The sequence below is a fragment of the Polypterus senegalus genome, chromosome 6 (assembly GCF_016835505.1).
Source record: "Polypterus senegalus isolate Bchr_013 chromosome 6, ASM1683550v1, whole genome shotgun sequence".
In the NCBI taxonomy this organism is placed as follows: domain Eukaryota; kingdom Metazoa; phylum Chordata; class Cladistia; order Polypteriformes; family Polypteridae; genus Polypterus; species Polypterus senegalus.
Genome location: NC_053159.1, coordinates 53,978,923 through 54,003,388, shown reverse-complemented (window position 1 = coordinate 54,003,388; position 24,466 = coordinate 53,978,923). Strand labels below are relative to the sequence as shown.

General features: G+C 38.4%; 1 protein-coding gene across 3 annotated transcripts; it reads right to left on the bottom strand.

Moving 5' to 3' along the window:
- Positions 1-261: 261 nt before the first annotated feature.
- LOC120531041 (Golgi integral membrane protein 4-like) lies at positions 262-22,073 on the bottom strand. 3 transcript variants are annotated; one of them, XM_039756017.1, is made up of 12 exons: positions 21,667-22,073; positions 11,867-11,941; positions 11,729-11,778; positions 11,574-11,627; positions 10,870-11,020; positions 10,709-10,806; positions 10,023-10,165; positions 5,644-5,807; positions 5,385-5,449; positions 5,152-5,304; positions 803-898; positions 262-673 (listed from the first exon to the last, which is right to left on the bottom strand). In XM_039756017.1, the coding sequence occupies exons 1-12, from the start codon at positions 21,851-21,853 to the stop codon at positions 578-580; spliced, it is 1,332 nt and encodes a 443-aa protein (XP_039611951.1). In that variant the 5' UTR covers positions 21,854-22,073; the 3' UTR covers positions 262-577. The 3 variants fall into 3 exon arrangements, with proteins under 3 accessions (XP_039611951.1, XP_039611953.1, XP_039611952.1); XM_039756019.1 differs by having other exon boundaries at positions 10,709-10,791; positions 10,906-11,020; positions 21,667-22,072; XM_039756018.1 differs by having other exon boundaries at positions 10,709-10,791; positions 21,667-22,071.
- Positions 22,074-24,466: the final 2,393 nt, after the last annotated feature.

Below are 24,466 nucleotides of genomic sequence, written 5' to 3'. Positions count from 1 at the left end.
CACATATTGTTATTCAGTAAAATTAATTTTCATATGTGAAGTCACTGACACCTTCATTAATATTAATTTTCTAAATCAAGGTCCAGGTTGCCTGCAAGAGCTGAAATTATCAAAATCTACAACACAAATCTCCCCTGTAAGAAAAAGCACTTCATGAAGGTCACATATATTTCAAATATAACTTACATACTGTATATTACAAGTCCCTGAGGATGGACTTCTAAGACTAAATGGGAAAAAATCCATACAAAGAACAAAACATTGGTTAATACAAAAGTGGTTTTATTTCAAGTACAAAGATGATCATTTGGGAATTGGGATAAACACTATATACACAGGAAGGGGCATCAAATTGTTCTCTAGCCTATCAGACTGGACACTTTAGTCCTGTGAAGTGTCTGCAGAAACACTCAAAACAAGTAGTCAGATCCACAGCATATATGATGTGGCCACTCTCATAAAGAATGTGTTTACAAAAATAAAAGGATGAACTGCAATAGAGAAGTGTGGCAACTCAATGACCAACTGAGCCTTGTTTTTCTCTAACACTAACAAACATTTTGGCTGTTGATAGATATTAGTAGCTGTCTCTCTCCTCAGCTGCTCCCCTCTTTTTCACAGACTTCATCTGCACTACCTCCAAATCCTCGTCAACTTCACCACCATTATCATCCTTCAAAAAAGCAAACGTTAATGGTTGATGGAAACAACAAACAGAACACATCAATAAAGATAAGAATGTGTGAAGTAGACACATTGGTTAAGAATATACTGGAGAAATTTACATTTTTAAATATCTTACATTTTCAATCTCCTGATCCTCCTCATATTCTTCTTCAGCATGTTGGTGACCAACAGGTACAGTAACAGGAAACAGTGGGTTCTCTAAGCCTGCACCCTATAAATTCAAATGTATTTATATTTATGGCATACTTATTCATCTGTGCACTTCTCATTTCTATGAATACTTAATGCATCAGACAACCATTGTTCTTCACGACATCCAAACACATGCAGTAATTACCCAGTCCCTCATATAAGCTGTAACACATCACATACTGTATTTAATTTTACCATTGAGAAAATACAGTATATCCAGAGGGAACATCCATGGTTATAGTGCTTTGTGTTAACTCATGCCTGTAATTAATTGTCTGGACACCAAAAGAATCAGGCACCATTTGTTTTTTTTCTAAAAATGTAATTCTTGTTTAGTCCAACTTTAAAAGTTAACTGTTGTTTCTCTCAATGTGGTTAAAGCTAAGGCCTTCACACTAGGTAAATAAACCAAGTGTCGTTAAAAACACAAAATGAATTGTACAAATGTTTTCCACTGTATTTCTGATTATTTTCAATTAGCAGCTTCTTTCCCATTGTAGTTTATAATGTGACCAGCTTGTGTTTTTTGTTTGAATCGAGCACTGTGTTGCTGCTTACTGTCTGCTGGAATATGATGTATTTAGATTTTTTTTAAGAAAACATGAAAAATATAAGCTGTGATGTTTGTAGAAATGATTCATTTTGTTATTATTTGAAATGTTCCTCACCAGATGGTTTCATTTCATTATAAGTAGATATTGCAACTATAGAGAAGGCAGATTTTTTCTGTATTAATTACATCATGTGCAGCAAGAAAAACTCCAATTATTGAATTAAGTCATTAAACATATGTTAAATTATATGTTGCTCTTATTTTTTCTAAAAAATGTATAATTTATAAAATTCAAAGTTAACAACTAGTTTTACATTGTTAAAGATTGTATACCAACTACAAAAATCCTATTCACCAACAAATTCAGTTTAAAACCTGTACATCTTCTATATGTTAAGCCTGGAAAATGTTACACTATGAGACAGACCATCAACCCCTATGGCCATTTTTGTTCTCAAACTGCACATGCTACTTGCTTCCATGTGTTTTGAAACTGTTCCTTTGTCCCTGCCATTTGGACCTTTGACAAAGACTCTCCTTTCTTAGTCATCTCTTGATGTTCTCTTTCACCCGATGTGTTTCTACCCAAGCACCTCTCACTGGTTGGAGTGACAATGGAGGTCTTCTGGTCTCTCTGTCCAGAGATCAGGCCTTCTCTCCACTGGCATACCAGCAGGCACTCGCTGATGCTAGGGCAAGACACTTATCTAAGTTGCATTATGTAGAAGCAATTGAATTATAGAATACTAATTAAAGTTATGAACAAGTTCTTTTAATCACTCTAAAAGTGCCACTATTTTGTATATTTCTTTCAAGCTAAGATCACTGTCCTCCTTTCCTCTCACAAACAGTCCTATCTTTACACTTCTCTTATCTTGCTCTAATCTATTCAAACTTTCTTTCCAGTATCTCTTTCACATGTCACTGGCCTTTTTCATTCCAGGACAACTTTATGCTACATGGCTGTTAACCTGTTTCATTATTCATACTCTCATTCTGCCTTGGTTCCTGCTACATTTACATAAGACCCTAAATTGTTCTTTTCTCTTAATCATTTAACCAATCTTAAATCTACCTTTATTGTGTAAATCACATTAACACATAATTTCTTTACAGCCTTAACTAGCTGTGCTATCCATCTGAGACGGGTAGTAATTAATGCAGACCTTAGCGTTAACTTTTGCTATGGTCTATTGGAATGTATTTTATAATGCATACAGTAATAAACTGCACTGCATTTGTCATTCCAACAGATTGCACACCACAAACATTTGTAGTAATAAAATGCATTAATACTAATGTTTGTGATGCACCATCTCTTGGAATTACAAATGGAAAGCACTTAGTTATTACACGTTTCTGATGTGCCATCTGTTGGAATGAAAGAGTCACATGAACCGGATGGACACACTGATACAGACAGTTATATTTTTATCAGGGTAGATCAATATATATAGCTAATAACCATCTTTAAATCTTTGTAGTCTAAATTCTGAACTAAGAAGATGCTTGTAACAGCTCTTGGTTAACATTTGTGAAGCAAGTTTTCTTCAATATGATGGACAGCTATCCATCTGTGGTGATACACTTTTCCCTCAATCTACTTTTTACACTTCATGAAAACTCTGAAAATGTATTCTACATGGTCAGGAATCTGCTTATTTTACTTTCTCACCCACATACAGTCCCTTATTATTGATGGGGAATTCAGCGTCATGTAGTGTTATCGTCTGTGATGTTCCTGCCGAACCTGTACTTGTTCCACTTCTTTTTAGCATCTTTATGCCAACACTGGCATTTGGCATATCTGAGTCACCAACATGACCTTACAGTATGCTCAGCTCTTTATGTAAATCACTCTCAAATTCACAATCAACATGGAAACCAAACTTCCCCCCAGCCCCCCCAACACCCCCCATTCCACTCAATCACAGGAATGTCTCAAGTTCTACAGACTTCCTCCAACTCAAAACTTACTGCACTATTATTTCTCAAAAGACTACCTGGTCAAGTCAAGAATCATGAGTTTTTTGGGGTTTTTTTAAGTTTTATTTATATCTTGCCACACCATTCAGTCTCTCTCTGAAACTTGGCTTATACTAGTACTTGGCAGTTTTCCAACCTTTGAATTTTATATCTCATCTGCCATCAAATTCAATTTTATCATTTAAAGTGCAACATAAAATACTTATCCTCTCTGGAAAGGTTATTTAGAGTATATTTTTATCACCTCATAGATGGATTATTACAATATTTTATTTAGTGGTCTTCTTGCAAAAAGTTTGGAGTAGTTTACAAGACATATGGGACACTGATGCAGAGTATTGACTTGAAACAAACACTGTGACTACATTAACTCTGTTTTGCTTATTTTTTGGGTGGTACACACTATAATCTGCCTCAGACCGTACCTTGGTAAATGCCAGTGGCCACCAGTGAACATGCCACATCTGGATTACATTAGGAACAGTTAACTTCTAAATAGTAGAAAAGGTATTTCATAGGTCTCTGATGATTGCAGTCATTTTCCTTTTAGTTTTAAATTCTAATTGCTGCCCTTGACTTTCCAAAATATTTCCAAGCTAATCCTACTATCACTAAATATTGTGGGTTTTTTTGTTTTCATTTCTATTAGCAATTTTGGTTTTGTTTGTACCATTTAGCTTTTATATTTGTAAAAGAATTGTCACCTTTTTGGTTCTAGAAGTGTATGCTGTTATATGTGTGTGTGTGTGGGTTTGTGTGTGTGTGTGCGTGTGTGTGTGTGTATATGTGTTAATGCTAGTGTATGCTGCTAATGTCTCTAGCAACTTAAAAGGAGATGGCAGGACAAAGCAGAGAGTTAAAATTGGGAGTGGTACTTGTTTTCCATAAAGGAAATGCAGTTTTCAGTCTGCAGTTTGCCGGTTTTGTATTAGATAGCATGCACTAATATTTACAAAGAGAATACTGCTGGTCATTAGTGCGGACGCCTTGCAGAATAAAAAACAATATGTACATCATCCCATCAAGAGTCAGTTCCTGTTTTGTGCCTGATTTTGTTAGTATGATCTGAAAATGAACAAAGTGATTGTGGAAAATGGATACATGGATGAATGGATTCCTTCTCATGTAAAAGTGCAGGAACTAGCCTTATAACAGAAATTTCTTATAAAGACTAATCTGCCACTGAAAAACAAAAGATATTAGAGTTGAATATCATTACCTACAATTAATATATTTTTGAGTCAAGGTTTCTGACATTTTCATGAAATAATTACTTAATCTAACTTTTTAGCTTTATAACTTCCTACTATAATAGATCTTGCGGCCAGGATGAGGCTTCGTTTGTGTTACAGAGATCCAGGCACTTCTTTTCCAGATGTCAATAGTCAGTAGTATTGGCTGATTTTGATTATAAATCATTCACATTATTGTAAACAATTACAAAAAATACAAATACAAAAATATGAGAAAACCCTAAACAAGCAATTGAACCTACATCAGTACACATTAATTCAAAGCACTACTAGAAGGGAAATCTCCAGGAACTGCCTTCTTCTAGGAACTATTAACCCTCATTGTAGTAAAGGAATACCATTCTTGTGTAGTCTACCTTCATCGAGAATGTAGCAGTCTAATAGAATTGCTTTAGCAATATCAGGTTTTTCTGTAGCCCTAGTTTGTTAGCCAAGCTGATCCCCTTTTTTTCAGTCCCCACTACAGTATATATCAGTTACCTTGAGATTTGTCTCCTTTTGCTGGGATAGAATTTGCTCTCCTTCAGTCTGTGGATGCTCAAGTTCAGCTTCTTCAAACTCATCCTCACCTTGGTTGTTGGGATCTCGTGCTGGGTCAGCTTCTTCTTCTTCTTCTTCTTCTTCTTCAGGCATCTGTCAAGGTTGAGAAAATATGGAGCATAAACCTGACATGTTAATTCAAATACAGTATCTTTTATGTAATGTTTGTTTACCATTGGTTCCTGAGCAATGAGTTTCTTTTCAAGTGGAAGGTTTGGTCCAGCATCGACTATACCATCTGCAATCGAATCATTATAGAATCATAAATATGGGTTTAGACGCATCTGTCAAGGAAAGCAAAATGCTTACCCACAACACCACACATTATACTGCATTTCAATACTGACTAAATTCAACTACTAAAACTGCTGCAATAATAAATCAATGTTAACACTAACAAAATGTATTCAATTATTCCTGCCTGTTTCTCACCTATATCTACCAATGCAATTTCCTTTAGTTTTGTGTCTCCAGGCCCCAAATTCTGCTTAGACGCCAATGTCCACTTAACTGGGTCGGCACCATTTTTGTGACTGGAATTCAGATGGCTGGTGTTTAAAAATCCTTTCGAGTTAACTTTTAAAATGCTAACATGCCTGTAGATAAAGAAAAACTGAGTAAACAAACAGAGAAATTCAATTTGAAAACAGCCTGCACAGGTAACAGTATGGCATGTCTTATGTGTATTTTAAAGTGTTCTCCAGCTCACTATATTTTGCATTTAGCATACCAGCTTTATTTGTGGACAAAACAGAAGACTGCACTATTTTTTACTAAATGATGGACTTAATTACTTTTCTTTTCTGTGATTTTTCATAATACACAGATTTAACAGAATTTAGGGGAATAATTACAATATGCACATGTTTCATATTTAGATTGTATGAGAGAAAAAAACTGAAGACTACTAGAGGTCTGCCCAATAACTGAAAAAAACTAAAATCCAACCACTTCTCTATTTTAACTATTTTATACATTCTGGGATGTACAAATGGAATTCCCACCTCAGATAATTAATGAGAAAGAACATTTCCAGTGTTTAAAAGTATATCTCAGGTTTTTGGTTGTTTTAGCTAGTCTAAATCAGGCGAAAAAAGTCCCTCTAACTATTATGATAAATATAAAACAAAAAACTCAATAAACAATAGTTAATAAAGGACTCAGGGCTATGAGAAGGGTCAATATTCATATCCATATGCATTACAGGGCTCCACTGATCACCCACACATTTTCATACCCACTTATTTCATGTTTAGGGCTGCTGGAAGGTGCTGCGTGTTTTACCAAAGCTGGACAGGGTGCCAGTATATTTCAGAGATCATTTATCATCTCCTCTTTTATAATACATAAATAATGGTGATTGAACCTTTACCAAAATCACTGTGAGGCTAAAATTCCATAGTTAACCCAGCAAATAATAGTTTGCCTTGCAAACTAATAATTTCTAAATATTAGTATTTTTAAATTGGTCATTAATTGAGATAATATGAAAAATGTCACTCTGTTATGATTACCAAACAGACAAAAAAGCAATGCCTGTCAGATCTTAATTATCTGCAGTATATTACACTGGATTGTCTTAGCACTGCTAACTCCTGTCATGGTAATGATATCTTGATTTAAAAATGAGTTGTTCAGGTTCTTTAGTTGTCAAGAGGTTGAGTTCTGAATGCAGAGCCTGCCTTTTCCTATGAAGAGCTTCACTTGGACACCTGGCATGTTCTTGATTTGTTCTAATAATTTAGTTAGTTAGCTTTGATACCTGCTTGGTTTCCAATTTATTTCCGTGGGAAAGATATGAGATAATCTGTCCTCTTAAGAAGGCCTTCATGGTTTCCCAGAGTATTCCTGGAGAGACCTCCGAGAATATATTTGTCTCTAGAAAACAACTGATTTGTTTTGATATAAATTTTGTAATGTTCTCGTCTGCTAATAAAAGTGCGTTAAGACACCATCTGCAAGATAAGTATGTGGGGCATAATGATTTTAGCTCCAAGATCAGAGGGGCATGGTCGGAAATTACAATAGCGTCGTACTTGCTGGATTTAATTGTAGGCAAGAAATGGTTATCCACAAAAAAATAATCAATTATTGAGTAGCAATGATGCACTGGTGAGTAGAAGGAGTATGTTCTTGAATTTGGGTTTAGAAATCTCCAGGGGTCTGATAAGTTGTGAACAGTTACAAATTGTATAATTGTCTTTGCAGTGTTAGATGTCATCACCCCTATGACATGACACCGATCTAGGTCTGGATTTAAAACACAATTAAAATCCCCACCCATTATAATTTTACGAGTGTTCATATTGTGAATGGATGCAAATACATTTTGGATGAATTCCCTATCATCCACATTGGGTGCATAAGCATTTATCAAAATCACTTTACAATTAAATACATTACCCATAACAATCATGTATCTCCCTTCAGGATCAGATACAACATCTGATACTACAAATGAGACTGTTCTATGTATAAGAATTCCCACACCTCTAATTTTTTTTTGTAAAGCTGGAATGGAACATTTGGCCAGCCCAGTCTTTTTGCTTACTCCTGTAAAAATATTATTTTAGCATTTAGACTTGTTAGGTGAGAGAGTACTTTCTTTCGTTTTAATTTGTGATTCAGGCCTTTAACATTCCAGCTCACAAAATTAATTGTCCCATCTTGGACACAATGATTCTGAATTTTTTATGTCATTTTGTAGTCTTAACCAAATGTGAGGCAGCTTTGACCTTAATTTCCAATTTTCCCAGGGGTTATTGCCATGCAGCCTGTTGTTACATTGGTAATTATAATTATAAGGATTAAAAGAATATATTAGAGGTAGCTTGCTCTCTTTCTCTCCCTCCCTAGTCCCCCCACCCCCCACTTTGCCTCCCCATGTGAGGCTGGACCCCACTTCACAAAGTCCCAGTCCTCTGACATACCTAGAGACAGAGCATGTCCAAAATAAAACAAGCCCCCAGCAGTGGTGTATGTGAATTTAAATTGAGATATCTATTGCCAATACAGTCTGAATACTATAAGCATAACAAAAAAAAAGAAGAAAATCTTCAACATTCTTGAAATGTTAAGATAGTAAACCCAGGGAATAGTGTTAAATAATGGTCCTGGATAAGCATAGTAAACCCTAGTGCAATAATAACAACAATAAACCTTGGTAATGATGTTTAACAGTCTCCTTTAGAATAATAATAATAAAAAAAGGGTTACTAATTTAATTTCTTTCACACGTAAATACATACATAAATGTGTAAAACTGTAATTAAAACAAAAACATACAGTGACCGAGAAGGGAAAAGGATATATAATTACGGTGCCAGTTGTCATTGCAAGTTGATCAGACAGCCAGTTATATCTTCTTTACGATGCCATGACAGGGAACGATTCACGGTCGTATTTCAGGAAAGTGTTGGGATCTGCTTTCTTAACTCTTTATCTGCTTCCTCCCTACTGGTATATATGTAATGTTTGCCTTGAATCTCCACTTTCAGTTTGGCAGGATACAAGAGGCTGTATCTGATATAGGCTTTTCATAAGCGTTGTTTAATAATATAAAAAGAGGCACGCTTAGCAGCTGTTGAGGGTGAGAAATCAGGGAAAATATGAATGAGGTTATTTTTAAATATAATCTCTTGTCTGAGAAGTGACATTACATTTAATTCAAATTGTAACTTATCAAAGCGCACAATAAAAGTCCTAAGTTTAGAGTTGTTCGATCCCCGTATGTGATAAGCTGCAGCTATCTCGGTGTCTGATTTAAAGTCCTCTCCAATTATTTTGGAGAATAGTTCAGCTATGCATTTCATTGGGTTTGGACTTTCATGATTCTCAGGTAGACCTTCAATTCTAATATTATTCCTTCTGTATCCATCTTCCAGAGCAGCAAGTCTGTCTCCGAGTTTTTTGCATTCGGAATTGGCAGCTGTTGGTTTTCCATCAGCAATGGATGCTAGATTTTCGGCTGTTTCAATCTGAGTCGTGAATGTCTGCTTAACATCCTCCAGCTGATCGGCAAGTGTGCTCAGTTTAGAAGCATTTTCCTAAATGTGCCCCTCAGTTTTTTCCAGCATACATTTAAAGGCCGCCTCAAAGCTATATATGCATTTCTCGGAGTCTTTATTATCCTGCCTCAGCTCTTGCAGCTCCCGCCACACCTTCTCACTTGCCTTCTCACTTATCTTTTCGCTTGTCTTGAGCATAGTATTTATTTACTTCTTTATATCATTATCTCTTGGTTGAGCTCAGCGATCATCTCCTTCAGTTCGAACAGATAATTTCTGCTTTCGTGGCGAAGCGGCGGGCTCTATTACAGCCGATGTTCCTGGCTCGCGAGGAGTAGGTGAAAGCGCAGACTGCAAGGCCTTTTCCAGTTTCAAATTACCTTCTCTAATCGGCGAGCTATCGTGACCTGCATCACTTGCACATTTGCTCTCAACTGGAGACGATGCAGCGGACGATGGTCCCGAGGAGTCTGGGCTTTCGCCCGTCTGTTCCATGTCAGTCTCTGACTGGCCATACCATGAACTTGGATTTGCCAATCTAGGCTTGGATGTAGCTTTAGGTTTTCTTTTCCATTTCTTTCTGAGCCCCTTTCTTGCCGACCATGTTTATATATGCTTGCATATACTGTAGTAGAACCCTCAGGTTGGATAAATACAGGATACCTCGGGATAATAAGAAATAATAGAAAAAATAACACCACTGCTAATGGAGCTCCACGCCAGACGTCCATCTCCCTCAACAGACGAAACCAATCGGTAACTCCTGTCATAATCTTATTAGAATTACATAAATTTCTTTCATACCTGTCAACAATTGATCGTTGCCATCCAGGGTCCCACTCTGCTTTCATTGTCACAGAATCCTGGTTTAACTGAACATTATTTATTCTGCCAGCTTGTGGTTCCAAAATACCTTTTACTTGTTGGATGCTGAGAGTGTGTGCTGGCTGTAGCAAAACAAGCCATTTGTCAGATTAAGGCCTGCAAATGCAACTTTGCCTATGTGTTTCAAAAAATACATTTCAAATCAGGAGCACAAATAATGTACAGTATATGAGGCACAGCTGCACAACATTGTTAAAAAATCCAGCTCATCTGAGCATATATTTGACCAAGGCCTGGTGCACTCTTCAGAACGAGTCATTGTAAAAATCTCAAAACTGACCTCTAATGACTCAAGTAGACTTTAATGTGGCACTCTTTACACCTAAAACATGTTCTAAACTAATACACTGCTACTACTACAATCAGGCAGAAAATATCAAATAAACATTGGTCACACTGAAAAGACTTACATAGGAATGCCTCTAATCTTTAAATAGACAGAGAACATTTCTACAGTTTTTAAGAGGCAGTGGATTGGTTACCTCCAAGCCCTTATTTGTGTCCAAGATGCTTTATAATCCAATAGCTATATGGGGCGAAGGAAGATAAACACTTTCCACAAATATCATTTTATCACATTATTACACACACAAGTTTACATTTACCTGCATAGTCAGCTGCTTGGCATGCACTACGTCTTGGGTTCTTCTTAGCGATCTGCTGTCCTCCTTCAATTTCAACAGAGTTTCTGCAAATGTGAAAACTAGTAAAGTTAGGCATACGCCAAAAAAACCCTATTTGTAGATCAACACAACCTGTATTATACCTTGCATGTTTCTAAGCTCATGTTCGTGTTTCTTACGCAATAATGCCTCCTTGTGGCTGTTCTCCTCTTGCACCTGCTGGTGGCTCAGCTGAAGGGAGGCATGCTGAATACGTAGCTCCTGTAGCTGCCTTTTAAGGTCTTCATGCTGATTCTGAAATACAGAGGTAATTTCAGCTGCAATATAAACATTGACGGTGAGTATTTCATAGTGTCTCTAATCAAGGTGAGCCTGTACCCTTAAGACTCATACCATCTGAAAATATATAACCTTTACAGCAATGTTCACACTTCAATACATTTTACACTCATTCTGAGCACACTCTTAACCATAAAGATTTCTGATTCAACAAAATTCTGGTAATTCTCAGATGGATATTTATCATGCGTTATCCTAATAATTCTAAAAATTGTTCTCTTAAATAATGCTCTACTTATGAATCTAGATTTAATTGTGGATATGTCTTAGCGCATTTCTATGCAAAGACTGAGACTATGACTGAAAGAAAAATGAAAATCACCAAAAGTGTTTTGTGGAGCAGCATTGCACACACATTAAGCCAGAGTGTTAGTTTAATGCTGATTGAAACAAAGACACGCACCATTAGAATTTAGTGCTTCAGAATGAAACAAAAAGCATCAGAAGAACACCAGTGGCAGTAGAAATTACAAAGGCTTTAGCAGGAGAAAAGTTCCTCTGTTGTTACCTTAAGTAATTTGTGCTGGGAACTTAGGGCACCATAGCGGCTCATTGAGTCTTGCTGTTAGAAAGAAGAAAGAGTCCATTGAGCACAAGTTGGGCCCATTTGCAGTTATCACAAAGAAGGTAAACTCACCTCTTGAAATGGTGAAGATGACTCACCTTCTCCTTGTTTAAGGCTTCTTGAGCTTCCAGTTTGTACACTAGAAAATCTAGAAGTGGAATTAAATATAAAGAAAACTATAAAGATATAAGATGACTGCTGCACTGAGGCAAGTCAGAAAAGCAAGGTGCTCTCACCTTCTTTGGTCTTTTTGTGTTCACCCCTTTCCTTCTGCAGTGAGCGTTCCAGTCTAGATCTATGTTCATATACCACTGTGGAAAACACTGGATATGTGATTATGCATCAATAAAACAAAAATGTGCATACTGTAGGTATGTCCCAGAAAACCAGAAGGATGGCCCAATGTGCCCTCATTTATAGTCTGGGATTAAAGAGACCACGTCTTCCCACTATAAGCAACCTTGGTCATATACAGTTGTGCTTGAAATTTTGTGAACCCTTTAGAATTTTCTATATTTCTGCATAAATATGACCTAAAACATCATCAGATTTTCACTCAAGTCCTAAAAGTAGATAAAGAGAAACCAGTTAAACAAATGAGACAAAAATTGTATACTTAGTCATTTATTTATTATAGAAAATGATCGAATATTACATATTTGTGAGTGGCAAAAGTATGTGAACCTTTGCTTTCAGTATCTGGTGTGAACCCCCAAAACCCCCAACCCCCCCCCTTTGCAGCAATAACTGCAACTAAACGTTTCCGGTAACTTTTGATCATTCCTGCACACTGGCTTGGAGGAATTTTAGCCCATTCCTCCGTACAGAACAGCTTCAACTCTGGAATGTTGGTGGGTTTCCTCACATTAACTGCTCGCTTCAGGTCCTTCCACAACATTTCAATTGGATTAAGTTCAGCACTTTGACTTGGCCATTCCAAAACATTAACTTTATTCTTCTTTAATCATTCTTTGGTAGAACGACTTGTGTGCTTAGGGTCGTTGTCTTGCTGCATGACCCACCTTCTCTTGAGATTCAGTTCATGGACAGATGTCCTGACATTTTCCTTTAGAATTCTCTGATATAATTCAGAATTCATTGTTTCATCAATGAAGGCAAACCGTCCTGGCCCAGATGCAGCAAAACAGTCCCAAACCATGATACTACCACCACCACCATGTTTCACAGATGGGATAAGGTTCTTATGCTGGAATGCAGTGTTTTCCTTTCTCCAAACATAACGCTTTTCATTTAAACCAAAAAGTTCTATTTTGGTCTCATCCGTCCACAAAACATTCTTCCAATAGCCTTCTGGTTTGTTCACGTGATCTTTAGCAAACTGCAGACGAGCAGCAATGTTTTTTTTGGAGAGCAGTGGCTTTCTCCTTGCAACCCTGCCATGCACACCATTGTTGTTCAGTGTTCTCCTGATGGTGGACTCATGAACATGAACATGAACATCAGCCTATGTGAGAGAGGCCTTTAGTTGCTTAGAAGTTACCCTGGGGTCCTTTGAGACCTTGCCGACTATTACATGCCTTGCTCTTGGAGTGATCTTTGTCGGTTGACCACTACTGGGGAGGGTAACAATGGTCTTGAATTTCCTCCATTTGTACATAATCTGTCTGACTGTGGATTGGTGGAGTCCAAACTCTTTAGAGATGGTTTTGTAACCTTTTCCAGCCTGATGAGCATCAGCAACTCTTTTTCTAAGGTCCTCAGAAATCTCCTTTGTTCGTGCCATGATACACTTCCACAAACATGTGTTGTGAAGAGCAGATTTTGACAGATCCCTATTCTTTAAATAACACAGGGTGTCCACTCAAACCTGATTATCATCCCATTGATTGAAAACACCTGATTCTAATTTCACCTTTAAACTAACTGCTAATCCTAGAGGTTCACATACTTTTGCCACTCACAAATATGTAATATTCGATCATTTTCCTCAATAAATAAATGACAAAGTATAATATTTTGTCTCATTTGTTTAACTGGTTTCTCTTTATCTAATTATTATTATTATTATTAATTATTTAAGCTAAACTTAAAAGAAGTGGTGAGGCGGCCTTCTGCTGCTATGCACCTAAAATCTGGAATAGCCTGCCGATAGGAATTCGCCAGGCAAATACAGTAGAGCAATTTAAAACACTGCTGAAAACACATTACTTTAACATGGCCTTTTATAACTTCACTTTAACATAATCCTGATACTCTGTATGTTCAATTCTTCATAATAACTATTCATGGTGGCTCTAAAATCCGTACTGACCCCCACTCTCTCTTCTGTTTCTTTTTCCGGTTTCTTTGTGGTGGCGGCCTGCGCCACCACCACCTACTCAAAGCATCATGATGCTCCAACAATGATGGACTGAAAGCCAGAAGTCTACGTGACCATCATCATCAGGTCCTTCCATGAAAATATGATGATTTATGTTAGGTAGAATGCCCAGAGGGGACTGGGCGGTCTCTTGGTCTGGAACCCCTACAGATTTTATTTTTTTCTCCAGCTTTTGGAGTTTTTTTGTTTTTTCTGTCCACCCTGGCCATCGGACCTTACTCTTATTCTATGTTAATTAATGTTGACTTATGTTTATCTTTTATTGTGTCTTCTATTACTCTATTCATTTTGTAAAGCACTTTGAGCTACATTTTTTTTGTATGAATATGTGCTATATAAATAAATGTTGATTGATTGATTGATTATCTACTTTTAGGACTTGAGTGAAAATCGGATGATGCTTTAGGTCATATTTATACAGAAATATAGAAAATTCTAAAGGGTTCACAAACTCACAAGCACAACTGTAAAAGAAGACAACACCTCTAGTTCCTCAATTCATTTGTCTTCTAACCAGCAGAAGGAAATCTGAGAAGCTACTTGTCATACCCGAGAAAGGGTTACAATACTATGTTGTCAATATTTAATTGCAAAGGGGTGGTATAGATATTGTTGGACCACTAGAAAGGTTGATTGGGTTATACCTACATTTATTGATAGTTGGGGACTACACCACACTATGCAGGGAAGCATTCCCATTGCAATAGATTTTCCACTGAGATCAATGCAGATTATACACTTGTGTCAGCATTCTAAAATAAATTCATACCAACCAATTCGCCCACTCAGATCATTACTAAGATAAATAATTAGCAAAGACTTTGAAAATAAACCATTTTTGTATGTTTGTGTAGAATTCTCTAATTGATGCTCTTGCAAAGTGTTTCAACAGAATGTTAAAACAGATGTAATTAAAAGCAGTACAGCAGGATGGATTTAAATCAGTTTCTGCTACTTCTCCTGTTTGCATTTTGGCAGGCTCTTCAGACATTGACTGAAATTTCTCCATTGAATTTATTTTATGGGAAACAACAAAGGTATTTCCAGACGTTCCATGACAAAATGCCTCACAAAGGAGTGCCATCAAACACAAGCTCCAGATGGCAAGACGTTGTCACACACGTGTGCATAGGTGGAAGCTGAACGGACCAAATGAAAGTAATTCTACTCCAGACCAGGGGGTGGCGGGATGCACTAAACTTTTCTCTGTTGTCTCTGCATACCAAATATGGGAAATTTTGCCTGATTCAACCTCAAAACACACCACTTCAGGTTCCAGGCCCAAGACCAACGTCACTTCCATTTCTGGCCCAAGACTGATGTTACTTCTGGCTCCGGCCCTCAATGACATCACTTCCGGTTCCCTGCCTTAAATAACAGACCACTTCCTTCTCAGTTCAGTTCAGTTCAATCTTGGACTCCAAACTATTCACTTCAAGTGTGACTTTTCCCTTTTTGCAGCCAGGGATAATACACGGGTTGCTGCCTCAAACCTTTGTGTGTGTGTCGAGGCTAATTATTTCACAATATGTACAGAATATTGTCTTCCCCCATACGCACTAGTTGGCAGCATCCCTAGGCCTTGGTACCTAATCGGACACTAGCAGGGAATGCCAGGAATTGTAGTCTGATAGCACAGCCTTGGTTGGGACCTTGGGTGCTACTTTCGGGTGTTGCAGGGAGATACCCTTCCTATCCTTTGGGACTTCCGTTTGGCACAGAAGTGCTTCCAATGGGCAAAACCCTGGCACTGGAAGTACTCCTGGGTCCCCAATGAAAGAGACAGTACTGTCTTGTCCAGGTGAGTCAGAGTCAGAGGAAGAAGGCAACACTCATCTCAGAAGAATAGCAGACCAGAGAAGAGATAAGAAGAGACAACCTGTATAATTGTTGTACAGAGGTATCTTGCAAAAGAAAACCTCCCTGTGGGTTTCACATCTCTCATCAAGGAACATTTATAATTTGCTTAGTCCAAGCAGGAATGGCTGTATAGCTATAATGCAGCGACATTCTAATTTTAACTAGAGTACCATATATGGTCACATTCCTAGTAACAATTTTCAAATCTAAACTTTTACCACATTGTCAAGAACATTACAAGGTTCGGTGTTAGTGGTGTTATGATTTAATAAATGAGAAAGGAACACACTAATCATTTCAATATTGTATGTCCCAGTAACCACCAGGAATATGACAGGACAGTGCACAAAGAATTGCTGAAAGAAATAAAAAAAAATTAAGTAGTTTAACTATTATAAGTGTCGGATTGGATGGGCTGGCATCCCAAATGTGTCAAGGAAGAGTTCCTACCAGGCCATGAGGCCATAATGGATGGAGCACAAGAATGGAGGTGCAGTTGAGCCGTGATTGTCTTCAATCGAGATAATCAAGTAATAGATGAACAACTCATCCCCCAGCATAAGAGGTGGCAGTGCTCCCTGGCTGGAACCCACTGTGGAAATGTAGTGCAGAGGGGCAATCCTGTTGGGGTCCTTGGGTGCCACAGTGGAACGCTGTGAAGAATGTACCTTCCTATTTCACAGAGTTTCCTTATGACCTGGAAGTGCTTCTGGTAGCAATACTGTGACATCAGAAATACTCCCAGGTTCAAGATAAAAGGGAGCCATCTCGCTGTATCAGGGAGTCAGAGTCTAAAGCAGACACCCTTGGCCCTAGAACTTCTAAAATAATTTCAGAAAACTCAATCAGATGACCGTCTTCCACCAAGTTGAATGAATGTAATGATAGTTGGAAAAACACCCATAACACAGGCACTATTAAAATGACAAAAAATACTTACAGGTACCTCTTGTGAAAAATCATAAGAAAACCGAGCCTTTAACCCCTTGGTAACCAGTTGAACTATAATATACTTCCCTTTCGACAGGATTAGCAGCCAGCAACCTTTTAACAACTAGCAGGCAAAGTACTCAGTCCCTACAATCAATATATTGTAGTACCTAGTCAATATTTTCATTGCCTCACTGACCCATTAAACGTACACTTAGCAGTGATAAGACAGAGCCCAGCATCTTTCAGAGACCTTAGGACCCTTCCCAAATGTACCAAGTACATCTGACATGAAAGAAGCAAATTATCTATGTTAGAGTTTAGTTCAGTCCTCAAATACCCAAGAGCAACAGCTAGTCAACATAGGACAGACTGGCCAAAGAGCTGAAAAGGTCTGAGCATGATATATTAAGACTTGTTTGGTTTTATTATCATTTCTTTTATTTTTAAACATAATGCTCTTGAAAAGCAATATATTTATGATGATTTTCACAAAGCCTTTCTGTGCCACTTAGATAAAAAGCTTTGTTTGGCTTGTTTAACCCTTCTTCTTTAGCTGACATACTTTCCCAAGTAGCATAATGCTTCCTTCTCACAGAGGCAGTCCTTCAGAGTGGAGAACAGGTGGTAGCCACAGGGAGCCAGAACACGGCTGGTGAGGAATCTTTTTAAGCCCACAATTTCACAGAGGAGCCTTTGCAACAAATGCAGCAAGGGTAGAAAATTTGCTCTGAAGAAGGAGAACGGCTAATAGCTTTTCTCATCACTCTTCTCCCGATTGATGGTTGCAAACAGCAAAGCAAATTCAATGTATGACCAATATTGTGTACCTTCTGAGGCAAGTAATTAATATAGGTTACACCCTTCGTTGTCATAAAAATTGAGCACATGATCTTGTTAGCACTGTCTTGGGTCCTGAATTTCTTTGCTGTTGGAGACTCATCATGCTTTCATTGTTTTGATTGTTGTTTGGACTCTAGGTCATATTCTTCTGTAATTTCAAATTAATTACCTCTAAACTCTTCTTGCAGCATTGGATGCAATAATACTTAATTTCAAGAGTCAACACTTTGGGTTCACAGTGTGCTGTACTGACTAGTTCAGGAGGTCAACCCACCAGTGAGGCCGAGTAGTCCCTGCTGCACCCAAGTGATGGACAGGAATGGATATGCTGGCATCCCAAAAGGACTTGATAAAGAATCCTTAACCAGCTGAGATGCCAGTAAAATGGAAGCACAGGGTAAGACAACGTAATTGGGTTATTTACTCCCCCGAAACGCTAGGTGGCAGCATCCCTGGGATACAGTACCTTTATGAATACCCACAGGGCATGTTGGGAATTGTTGTCCCATGGGCCAGCATTATTGGGTTCTGTGGGTGCCTCCAGTGGGTACTGAAGGGATTAATTGTTCTTACTTTATGGGACTTCATCTAACCTGGAAGTGCTTCTGAGGGGCACTTTTGTGACACTGGAAGTACTACTGGATCTTGGATTAAGGAAGCTGCTCTGCGTCATTACAAACAAGTTAGAGCTGGGAGATGAGCTGGACAAAACTCACCTGGAGTGTGTCAGAGAAGATTTAAGAGGGTAAAATTGTGTCTGTACTTGCGCTAATGGATGTGCCGTGAAAGAATTTACACAATAAATCATTTGTTTGAAACCGAAACTTGTGTTTGTGAAATTGTGTTTGGGGTGCTGCAATAACTCCTACTGGTTTCAGTGCAAAGAACTTGTTCTTATTTAATCAGATTTTAAAGAATGGATTCGATTGACCAATAAAATTCTTATTGTTGGGATTCTTGTTATTTTCATCTATGTGATGTGTTTTAGTCAATGGTGTCACCATTTAATGCTTGAATTTCATGGCCAAGACCATGTTATACATGGTTAAGACATCATTTTCTAACTAATAACCATCAATGTCATGAAACCGTTAAGTCATTGCGTATTGAGTGTATTGAGTATTTAAGACAGCCTTGCACCGAGCATTGCATCCAAACTCTAGGGTTATCAAACAAAATCAAACTATATGCAACCTATAGCACATGTTTTGGTTAGTTCTGTTAATTTTTGCCTCTTTACTTAAGATTCCTGCTAATTGTTCTGTGTTTTGATTTAATTCTCCAGTTAGGACCCATGCCTCAATTCAGCATGCTCCATTTTTTCACTCCTAATAAATAAAAAAGTGTCCCCATTTTAACATCCTGTACTCCTATACTGTCAACTATCTCCGTCACCATCACCATTTCATTCTCTATTTTGATTCAATTTACTGTGGCAAAATATTCATTGGTTATTCAAAGGTGTATTGCTCATGCAATGTCATAGCAGTTTTGAAAGAAAATAGAATCTGATGATGGCATGGAAATGTCAGAATTCAAGCAGGACTGGTGATATGTGTGGGGAGACAAGTCATTGGAAGGAAGTGGCAATGGGAGGGAAAATCTATTAAAACAATTTTTTTTTTATGTTAACTTGGATTGGCCTGGATTGCTTGAGTCTAGTAATAATGCCCAGTCCATTCCAGACATCCTTCATGTTATTGTGAGTAAGTTTGTTTTCTATTTTACCTGTGTAAGCTTTCTTTCCTTAACTCAGCTTTTTCTTTAGAACAAGATGCACGTCCTTCAGAGCCTCTTTGTCACCGGATTTGAATGCTCTCTTTTTCTCATTCAGAAGACCTTTTGGCTCCTTAGTAATCCATGTCTTGTTGTTTGGAAAGCAATGCACTGTCTTTGAGAGTAACACTGTGTTGACACAGAAGTTAATATGGTCTGTGATGCAGTGACTGAATCCCCTCAATATTATCCCCATGTGACTTGTGCAAGACTTTCCAGGCACTCATTCTGAAGCAGTCATTCAAAGCAATTTTAGCCACCAGGCTCTATTTTCTCAATATTCTGGTGGTAATAGAATGCTATCTAATAACAGACCTGTAGCTGTGAATAAGAGAGATGCTAGTGTCACTGGGACAACAACAGGCAGGCATATAATGGAGGGCTTGGACTGATTACCAGTATGACCTTAAATCAAAACAGTGTAGCTCCATCACAGGCAAAACAATTCACACTTTAATTTCAATACTACATCGATGTGTTCCACAATTAGGTCTCCCAATGTACCTATACTGAAAATCGAACATATTTTTATACTATAGTGTGAAAAAGTTCTTAGTGCTTTACTATTAAAATATAAAATAAAAAGAAAGCATGCCAGCTTTGCACCTATGATTTTGTGCATGTGCACCTCCGTGATCCCACTAATACAACTCTTTTTAAAAAATATCTTTATGCTAACAAATGTGAAATATAATAAATGGAAGAATACAATATTCTAAAAACCTGCTTAATTTAGTTCTAGTGTCTACCCCTGCAGCAATAGGTACAAGGAAGGTATCAAACCTAGAGATAGCATCAGTCCATCTCAGAAAGGAAGAACAGGATAGGAAAAATCATCAACCTATACATATGTTACCTTAATTATGTTTTTTTTATAGATCTGGATTAAAAGAGGACAGAGCCTATCTTAACTGCACTGGGAAAAAGATAGATAAGGTGCTAATTAATCACTGACCACACTCACTCAGGACCAATTAATATTCAATTATCAATCCAATACACCCATCTTTGACAAGTTGGAGTGTTTTAGCCAGAGGAAACACTACTTAGGTACAGTGAGACCATGTACTCTGCACAAATGGTGAGGATTTAAACACAAGACTCAGGTGCTGTGACAGGGTATTATTGACTACAGCTTCACTATATCCTTGGGTAACAGTTTACAACAAAATAATAAAGGCACCACAAGTGTACAGTATGCATGACTGGAACTACCGGCAGAGTCACTTGGGTGCACACCTTGTGCCACTGCTAACAAAGGGGGCTACACAAACGCAAGAGGAAAAAGAGGAAAAGTCAACGTTTTCACCAACCGTACTGGCACTCACAGCACTGACACCCCTACCCACTAAGAACGACACAGTTATGAGCCTACCCAATCAGACTTAACAAAAGCTTTTCTATGATATACTGTATATGAATCTTGGTTGGTTGCTATGGAAGAGGCATGATTACAGATGTCGCCTAATTGCCCACTTTTATGAGATCGCACATTTCATTAAAATAAAAATTATTTGAACAAGCCGCAAAAACTGCGGATGAGATTACGGGCAATAAATGACCTAACAAAAAGTACGATTGTTGTTACCGCTTCTAGTAGCTTTAGCAGCAATGTGCAGTCCAATTTTGCAGATAGATGTGAACGACGACAGTTAAGTCACTACAAAAAAAAATATACACCAACAACGCCAACTCTAAAGAAACGACCTTCTTTCCTGTCTTTTTATCAAATTTGACCCGAAAACACATAGTCAAGTATCACCTTTTCGCCACAATGTGGCATAGGCCTTTTAAAAACGTTTACATAACTGTGCTATCACTAGAACGTTTTTAGTTTGGATACTTTTGGATTTTTAATCCGGACTTGACAACATGTTTATAACTCAAAAATAAAGTAATCATACAAATTTCACAAAGTAACTGCATCATATTTATTCCGTTTTCGTTATTTCTTGCTTCACTTCAATGCAAAATTAACTATAAACATTTTGTTTACGACAACAGAACAACCGATGGATAAGATGCTGTGTAAAAACTTTCAAAGCACTTAAAATAAAGAACTTTATGGCATTTACGTTACTATCAATATGCAATAACAGTCAGTATTGACATTTTCAGCAAACTATATTTACGCCAACAATAACACACACTCTCAAACACAGAAAACAAGTGCTTTTGAATGCATTCACCAGCACGTCTGCTTATTTAAAACGCTCCGCCTCGTTGCGACACCCTACGTCATTCCGCACAACGGAGCCACGCCCACTCCCCCTCCACTTTTCTTACCTTGCAGCTGTGCGGACAGCGCCTCCTGCTGCTGCCGGAACTTGAGTGACATGGACTCCAGTGACTTCACCTTGTTCTGCAACTGGTCGTACAAATACATTCCGCCGCTGAGGAAGGCAACGGCTAATAGACAAACGCCGGTTTGCAAAAAACCTTTTTGTCGGCGCGAACACATCCCGGAACTCATAGGGTGTTTGGGGGAGCCGCCCAGTAGTGGCCCCGTTCAAAGCTTGGGGTCGAGTTACTGAGGCCTGACCGTAGGCCACTCCACCCGGAAGTTAGCTTGTCTTTTCATTTCTGCATGGGGATGACCGATTTACCACCCCACGGTCGACTTGCTTTTCCGTGGCCGTCAGCGAACTGGCATTCGCTTCAACAAGTTCGAATGAAATCCTACACCCGTGCTACGCTGCATAGTGGAACGCCATTGAGAAACGCGATTGGCTAGCTGTGTTTGAGTGACACTACCGACAGCCATTTGGCTGTGCGAAATTAAATTTAGCCGCTAATCAAGCGGACGCTTGCCGTACCTCTAATTAAAAAAAAGCGCCAGGGTCATTAATTAAAAATCGAAAGTGACAAAGTGGAACCTGAAAGGCCGTTCCAAAAATCCCAGTTGTGTGCTTTTGGGATTTCTGTTGACTGTCTTTGTTTTCTGAGCATCTCACTGCTAGTTGTTGAAAAGTTTTAACTGACAGTTTGTTTCTCTTTGCAACCTCAGCATCTTCCATGAGCAAGCCTGCCCAGACATGTGCCGCTCACACGATAACAGCCTTATCTACGCAAACATTACTACCAATTTAGCAACCATCAATGGCAGTGCCTTTTAATTTACATCATTTTAGTGCCTAACCTGTGGGAATTAAGTGATGACGCTAGTTCAACAAAGGTAAGCTGAGTCAGACTGGTCGAGGTGCCAACCTTTTCTCATACTTTAAACAAATCAGGCAGATTAATGGTCGCTAGCATAATACACTTGGATATGTCAGCTGTTCATAACAGCATTATTGCCAAAAACAAAATATTATAAACAGTAATACACTGATATACATGATTACACTGCACAACAATTTTTTTGAAAAGTCATGCTTCCTGAAAAGTTTTTGATGATTGTGACAGGTACCTACTGGGTATGCTCAAATATTGTTTAGGTTGTACTGCATCACATAGGAACTCTGAGAAATAGACATTTATATGTTTACTGACAATAACGTATTTAGTCATGTTTATGTTTCGCATAAGCTGTCCTGGTATCATTTCTCCATCGTAGCAATGTCCTGGTGAAACCATTCGCCGTGTTCGTCACTGACAGCACTGAGATTTACGGGGAAGAAGTCCAAGTGTGAGTGGAGGAAATGAATCTTGAGTGACATGTTGCACTTCATTGTCTTGTATGCTTTGAGAAGTTTGTCTACCAGCTGAATGTAGTTTGGGGCTCAGTAATTGCCCAGAAAATTGTCAGCAACATCTTTGAAGGCTTTCCATGCAATTTTTTCTGGCCCAACTAACAGATCTTCAAAATGCTTGTCACTCATAACATATCTGATCTGGGGACCAGCAAAATGCCCTCTTTGAACTTGGCGTCAGTTATTCTTGGTAACATCTGTCTTAAATAATGAAAACCTTCACCTTCCTTGTTCAGTGCTTTCATGAAATTCTTCATGAGTCCCAGTTTTATGTGAAGAGGAGGCAAAAATATCTTTGCTGGGTCGACAAGCGATTCATATGCCACATTTTTCTGTCCTAGAACTAATTTTTTATTAAGTGGCCAATTCTGTTGAGAATAGTGCGACTCTTTGGCACGGCGGTCCCATTCACAGATGAAACAACTGTACATTATATAGCCGAGCTGCAGTCCTAGTAACAGAGCAACGACTTTAAGATCTCCACAGATACTCCAGTTGTACCTGCTATACTGGGCGCGCTTCAGCAACAGTTCCATATTCTCATACGTTTCTTTCATGTGTGCTGCATAGCCAACAGGTACTGAAAGATAAACGTTGCCATTGTGTAGCAGAACAGCTTTCAGGCTTAACATTGATGAATCAATGAAGAGACGCCACTCTTCTGGGTTGTGATCACAACCCAAGGCCGAGAACAATCCTTCAATGTCACAACAGAGACTGTTGACTTGTGCAAAAAATGTGGTTATATCATGATGTTGGCCTCGAAACAGAAATTTTCGTACCTGGTGACAGCAAACGCCATTCCTGCAGTCTCGAACCCAGAAGCTTGGCTTTTGCTTTTGACAGATCCAAATCTCTGACCGAATTGTTCAATTCGGATTGTGTTATCAGATGTGGATCGCCTAATGAGCACTGTTCAAAATCTGGGTCAATGTCACTGTCAGTACCCTGCATTGCAGTTTCTTCATCTGGTTCGTCTAAGGTCTAATCCTCTCGTGGTTTCGAAATTGGAAGACTGTCGTCATGTGTCGTCATGTGGCACGGGTCTCATTGCTGAAGGCAGATTAGAATATTCAATTGACTTCTTGTTTTTGGCAGAGAAAACAGACACATTAGTCAAACAGAAATAACAGTCCGTCACATGGTCTCTGTTCTTGCCATATCATCGGAACAGCAAACGGCATCGTGTTTTGAGTGCCTCTGAGCCAGGCTCTCAGACTGACAGCACATGTCGTACAACCCATTCCTTGTCTTGATCACCAAATTTGCAGCCAAAATGCAGATGATGAGCTTTCTTCACAAGAGCAGTTATCCAGCATCTCTGAGACGCAAGTGTATATTCGCCACAGATATAGCAGAATGTAACGCGGCTGTTATGACATTAATGAGACATA

Excerpts from the sequence above, each read along its gene's own strand:
- LOC120531041 (XM_039756017.1), bottom strand. The coding sequence starts at position 21,853 with ATGAGTTCCGGGATGTGTTCGCGCCGACAAAAAGGTTTTTTGCAAACC. Across the intron at positions 11,021-11,573 it reads CCCAGCACAAATTACTTAAG|AATCAGCATGAAGACCTTAA; the intron begins GTAACAACAGAG and ends TCTGTATTTCAG. Across the intron at positions 899-5,151 it reads AAAAGGAGACAAATCTCAAG|GGTGCAGGCTTAGAGAACCC; the intron begins GTAACTGATATA and ends TTGAATTTATAG.